Raw genomic sequence first — 6,041 nt, forward strand, 5'->3', positions numbered from 1 at the left:
TCGGGGGAGGAGACACAGAATTATACAGTACCAGACCTAAATTACAAGACCTCACATGATTAAGACAGTGTCTCCGTTTGCTTCATAGTTCATCATTGATCTATTGAATGAATATATCACAGGCAATTATTAACTATGCAGGCTGGGTGTGTCCAGGGTCACCTAGATGGCACTTTGATGTCCTTTTTGAATAAAACCACAGGGAAACCAGTTCAGTTGGTGGGTGACACTTCCTGAAAAACGCCAGCCACCTGCTGTGTATTTTTGTCTACTATTGTAAATTTCTGTCTTTCCTCTCAGGGAAATCAAAACCCTTCTTACAGTCGTTTGCTTCTGAAGTAGGCAACACATTCCTCCAGGCAAGCCGAAATTTTTGGGACTGGAATTCTGTCTGCCCACTATTGCCCCATAAAGTGCCAATGTCATAAAAACAGAGTAAGCTTTCAGCCTTTAGAAGAAAATGCAACAATTTTTAGAAATATTTTGGTTTGGAGATCCAAATACACAAGGAGTTCAAATGGTCTCTGCCAAGGCTGACAATCAAATTAAAAATTAAACCAGCATTGTTCAATACTGCTTTTTGGATCACTACCATGATGAAATATCCCTTCTCCCATTAAAAATAATAATGACAATAATAATAATATAGCTAAGCTCTCACACATTGAAATAGGTTAAGTCAGTACACAGGGCTACAACCTCTCCTGGCCCAACAAGAGGCCTGTTTTATGACTATTTCAGAGCTCTCTCTGTTTCAGCCAAACCCCTGATGAACCCTCATTAATAGTTCTGCCCCCTCCTTCCTCTCTGGTCTGATGCAACTGACTCTTAGAAAGAAAGGTGAGGAAACTGTTGGGTCACCCTAGGGAGCAGCTCTGAACCCGTAAAAGGGATACGTTCCCCAAACTGTGGGTGATAATTCCCAATGCCTGCCAAGTGTTGCCTCCTCTGTCATTTCTGGATGGCAGTACAGGTTGTCCTCCACTTACAACAGTTCATTTAGTGACTGTTCGGAATTACAACAGCATTGAAAAAAGGGACTTCTTGGGCTTCTGATTGGTGTTGTCTGTGGGAGCTGTTCGTTTTTAGCAGCTCCGGACCCGTGGCTGCGTTAAGCTGTCTAAACAGCATCCATCAGCTGTTTGACAGTTTGATTACCTCTCCTTCAGGCATAGAAGGTGAGAGGTGAGAAACTGAGTTTGGGTAGTGCTCCATTCAACCTCCCCCAGAACATAAATCTGGGGTGTGGAAGGTGTGAGCCGCCCTATAACTCAGTGAATTCTCCGCGCCAGGGATTTTTTCTGCCTTTTTGCAGAACGAAGGTATACGTCCACCCTCAGCTCAATGATTGATTTATACCTGATTCCAACACGGGCAGAAAGATACCGGAGAACTTCTAATTGTATGTATTATAGACTTTAACTCCATTTTTCTAAAAATTCCTTCTGATAAACTATGTGGCAGAAAGACAAAGACAAAGATGGCGCCGAACAGCTTTGTAGGCATGGTTGAGCTGTGATATTACAGATTTTAGAATTATTAACATAATTATACAGTACCAGACCTAAATTGCAAGACCTCACATGATTAAGACATCGTGCTTCATAGTTCATCATTGATCTATTGAATTAATATATCACAGGCAATTATTAACCATTCAGGCTGGGTGTGTCCAGGGTCACCTAGATGGCACTTTGATGTCCTTTTTGAACAAAACCACAGGGAAACCAGTTCAGTTGGTGGGCGAGAGTTCCTGAAAAATGCCAGCCACCTGCTGTGTATTTTTGTCTACTATCGTAAACTTCTGTCTTTCCTGCCAGGGAAATCAAAACCCTTCTTACAGTCGTTTGCTTCTGAAGTGGGTAACACATTCCTCCAGGCAAGCCAAGCGTGTAAAAAAACAATGCCTGGAGGAGGAAGATGTTGCTTTGAGGTCTACAAGGTTGCAGTTTCCATCTCTCTTTTGCCTACAACTTTTCTATCAATTTAGAAAAAGTAAGACTCCACAGGAAGTAACTACTTGCCCACAATTCTTCATTTCTTTTTATTCTGCCTAAACGTTTCCTAAATATTCACTGTTCCTCTCCATGTTTATTACAGCCAAACCTCAGTATTGCCACAGCAGAGACGCTAATAAACTAAGGGCAAAAGTTGTGCTGCTAGATCTGCCTTTTCTTCAGAAGTTCAAGGCAACATACATTTTACTAAGTTAAAAGCATCACATGCTACGGGCTCTGTCTTTCAGCAGCTTTGTCTGCTGCAGCTGCTAAATACTAGTAATTAAATCTGTTTCAGCCATAGTCGTCTTTATGCACAGGCTCTAGGGTGAAGATCTATGTCCTGGGAACACATCAATTATATTTCCATGATTTTGTATTATTCCTATTTTGCTGCAGGTCCAAAGAAATGATGCCTTCAATTATTCTGGTACAATCCTAAAAATAGCCCAACTTCTTCAAACTTAACCATTTCCCTACAAGCAAAAGTATGAACAGTGTGTGTTTGGATAAAGATGAGGCAAATCTTAAACAATACTTTGCAAGACGTGTTTATATTAAACCTTCTGTTTGTTTTGATCCATGTCTGGGTGCACAAAAGCCGAGACTTGGATTATTGTTCAAAAGAAACTGAGGGAATTTCTCACCTGATATTTCAAGTGTGAACTACAGTCATCTCTCAGCCACTAATGTGATTAGTGACCATTCACAAATAGGACAGTAATTAAAATATTCATTTTCTGACCAATGCACCAGACACGACAACAAAAGTATTCAATGTGAAACTGATTTAAGCTTGGTCATGAAACTGACCAGACAAAATTGAAAGCTGTTTCTGATCTATTAGGGATACTTTCCTTTAACAATAGGATGGGAGGAATTATTAAATTATTCTGATCAGATATTGCACGTTGAGGCTTAAATAATGTTCAGCCCTAACCCACTAACACATGAAAACAGATTATGGAAAGAAAAGTAGCAGTTAGATGTTCAAAAGCAATGAAAAATAAGGGAACCATGTTGGATGTGGAAAATATAATGAACAGTTTAATCATAATACCTATACATATGTATATAGTAATTATCCCATAAGATTAACATCAAAGCATGATTTTATTTTGGGACAAGGTCTATAATGCACAAGCAAAATAAGAACATTATTACAATGTTCTTCCTTTCTATTTTATTTTCATTTTAAGTCACCAACATTATAAAATAGAATTCTTTTTCCAAAGGGACAAAATAATAAAATATAAGGAAAGAAAAACATCATTTTCTAAAACTATTTAGTGAAAACTAAATTAGACTAAAACTATTTAGTCTTATATATATTTATCAAAATATAACGTATACAACCCAGCCAAAATTAAAGGTTTATATGCCAAGATTTCACTGTGACTTAGCGACATAACTTTTTCCTATGGAAATGAAATTCCAATGAGTGTAATGTAGTATCTGTCAAAATAAGTCAAGGTCATAGTATTATTTTCGTCACTGGAAATGACATGCTTTAGATGAAGCCCACCAGATTTTTCTCCATTCTGTCATTCAAAGAAAGGTTAATAGGCCTTTCCATAGAAAAGCAGTCCTACATAACTGTTCTAAACCAGCATCTTATTTATAATTGAATTACAACTACTGAGGCTCCTTTTGAGTTATACCGTTTTGAAATTGTGAACTACTTTCCAAATCGATAAAAAAGGAAGTATAAGTGTCATTGAAGTTAAAAGCCCCCCCCCCCAATACAATAGAACAAGTAAATGCATGCCTTAAATCATTTGCCAGATACACCCTCGTCATTTTGTAGAGGGCCTGCAATTGCTGCAAAACTGTGCCTTAGATTCTCTCTTTTCAACTTCAAGTGATGTTCTATAGAGCAAGCTTCTTTCAGGATTCCTTCAAGCTCCTCTACATATGAAGCATCCATTGCTGCTCTCTCACTTTATTCATAAAAAGAAAAGAAACACCTGTGATTTAAGCTGCTACATAGAAAACTAAAATTTGTATCAATGTTTTCAATTGTTAAGCATTTTAAAACAATGAAGGTAAGTCATTAAATAGATATTGCGGGAGAATATTTCCTCACTTATAAATATAGTTCTTTAGTTAGAAGATACTGAACGAATGGTATATCTCTGTTATTTGGAGCTCCCTACACCTCCTGGAGCTCCCTACACGGTCTACCAAATTGCCCGATATGAAAGATACACTGACAATTATTACAAGACAGTATTCCCCCAAAACACACACTGCTGACAGAGACAAGGCAGCAAAACAACTTAACCAATTTTTACCAATGCAATGTACACAGTTAAGAGTACAAGTTGCTTCAGAAGACAGACACTAAATAACTTTGGATCTCGCTATATATTTTAAATCTGTTTTTCCAGCTGAAAGCATTTTGCTACAATGTACAAACAGTTGGTTTATTTTTGTTTAGTAAATAAAAAGGACTAAAACACAATTTTGGAAATATCAGTTACATCAACAGCTGAATATGTGTTCAGAAATAAAGTTTAAAATGTCAAAAGTAAAATAATTCACTTGCCTCAAAATTTGTGCATACTTCGATAATAGAGTGTTGATTTCTTTGCCTGTATCTGTTAATACAAATATTTATTTAATTAAAATTTGGGTGTAAATGTAAGCAAAAATGGCGTATATTCTTTCCAAAACAATACCCTTTAAAATGGTTTCCAAAACATCACTTTTATGAAATTTCTGGGAGCTTTCAGGAGTTGGATCATTTTTTTCAAAAAAACTCAATTGTACAGTTCCGGAAGTTTCATTCTATAAAAAGTAAAAAAGGGAGAGTTAAAAAAAGATAACATCCATGGATTTCCCCAGCCATGCCATACCTTTGTATCCCTGACTTACAGGATTGTAAATACCAGAACACAAGTGAAAAGGAAATTACTGCAATTAAACAATGTTAATGCTATCTATTTTGAATTCCTCACCTTTGCTTCCTTTTTACGCTTATTTTTGTATTCATCTGACTTTTCCAGGGTAGTTGCCATTTTTATCTAATTGAAAAATACAAGGTCATTATTTGTGGGAAATCTCTGGAATATCTGATAACAATCTTAGGATACGCTTCACACTTAGTTGTGTGTGTGTGTGTGTGTACACACAAAACCAAGTGTGAAGCGTATCCTAAGATTACCAGGCTCTCCTGATGTAGTCGAACACACATAAACACACACACCTCAGAAAAAAGATGACACAATATCTTGCATCTAAGGACAGCCTGTTAAAACTTGATTTTGCCACTACTTTATGCAACCTAAATGAGAAATCCTAATTTTGTGGTCAGGAATCTGTGTTCTCTAGATAATGCAGCATTAATGGCATTGTTGTCAAATTCCACCAGAGGTGATTTGGACCCAGATTGTTGGGGGCAATATGCTGACTCTCTGTAAACCGCTTAGAGAGGCCTGAAAGGCCTATGAAGCGGTATATAAGTCTACTGCTATATTATTCTCATCAGGTTTAGGATCACACCACAGATGCACTTTGCAGGTTTACCATCCTCTAGCAAAGGGAAGCTAGGCAGCATCTCCCACCCACCCACCTTCAAGAAATGCAGAGCAGGGCTTCCACCCAGACCTAATGTAATGCCAGGAATGGTGGTTTGCAGAAGCAACCAGAAGGCAAGATTTGTGTAAGACTGGCAGCCAAGTGCACGGCAGAGGGTGAGCCTCTAGATCAGTGGTTCCCAACATGGGATCCATGGGGGGGGTGGGTTGATTTTTAATGGGGGCAATTTGAAGCTTCTTTAAAGCAAGTTAATGGCCTTTTAGGCTTCCTTGTGAGTAGAGTTCACTTAAGTAAGTATATTGTTTATAAGTAAGTATATAAGTTTATTGTCATTGTACTTAAATACAACGAAATTGGTTTTAACCCCACTGGTGCAAAATTATAGCAGAAACGAAAGAAAGAAAGAAAGAAAGAAAGAAAGGAAGGAAGGAAGGAAGGAAGGAAGGAAGGAAGGAAGGAAGGAAGGAAGGAAGGAAGTTTAGTTTCACTTTATTTGTATGCCGC

General features: G+C 37.7%; 1 protein-coding gene across 1 annotated transcript; it reads right to left on the reverse strand.

Moving 5' to 3' along the window:
* Positions 1–3,313: 3,313 nt before the first annotated feature.
* Positions 3,314–5,019, reverse strand: TEX12 (testis expressed 12). The gene is made up of 4 exons (XM_087703796.1): positions 4,958–5,019; positions 4,679–4,787; positions 4,546–4,597; positions 3,314–3,937 (listed from the first exon to the last, which is right to left on the reverse strand). Exons 1-4 carry the CDS (start codon positions 5,015–5,017, stop codon positions 3,772–3,774), a joined length of 387 nt encoding a protein of 128 aa, XP_087559922.1. The 5' UTR covers positions 5,018–5,019; the 3' UTR covers positions 3,314–3,771.
* Between the last annotated feature and the right edge of the window lie 1,022 nt (positions 5,020–6,041).

This window comes from Thamnophis sirtalis, unplaced genomic scaffold (genome assembly GCF_051295495.1).
Source record: "Thamnophis sirtalis isolate CommonGarterSnake01/CBP01778 unplaced genomic scaffold, rThaSir2_p1.2 scaffold_2, whole genome shotgun sequence".
Classification (NCBI taxonomy): Eukaryota; Metazoa; Chordata; class Lepidosauria; order Squamata; family Natricidae; genus Thamnophis; species Thamnophis sirtalis.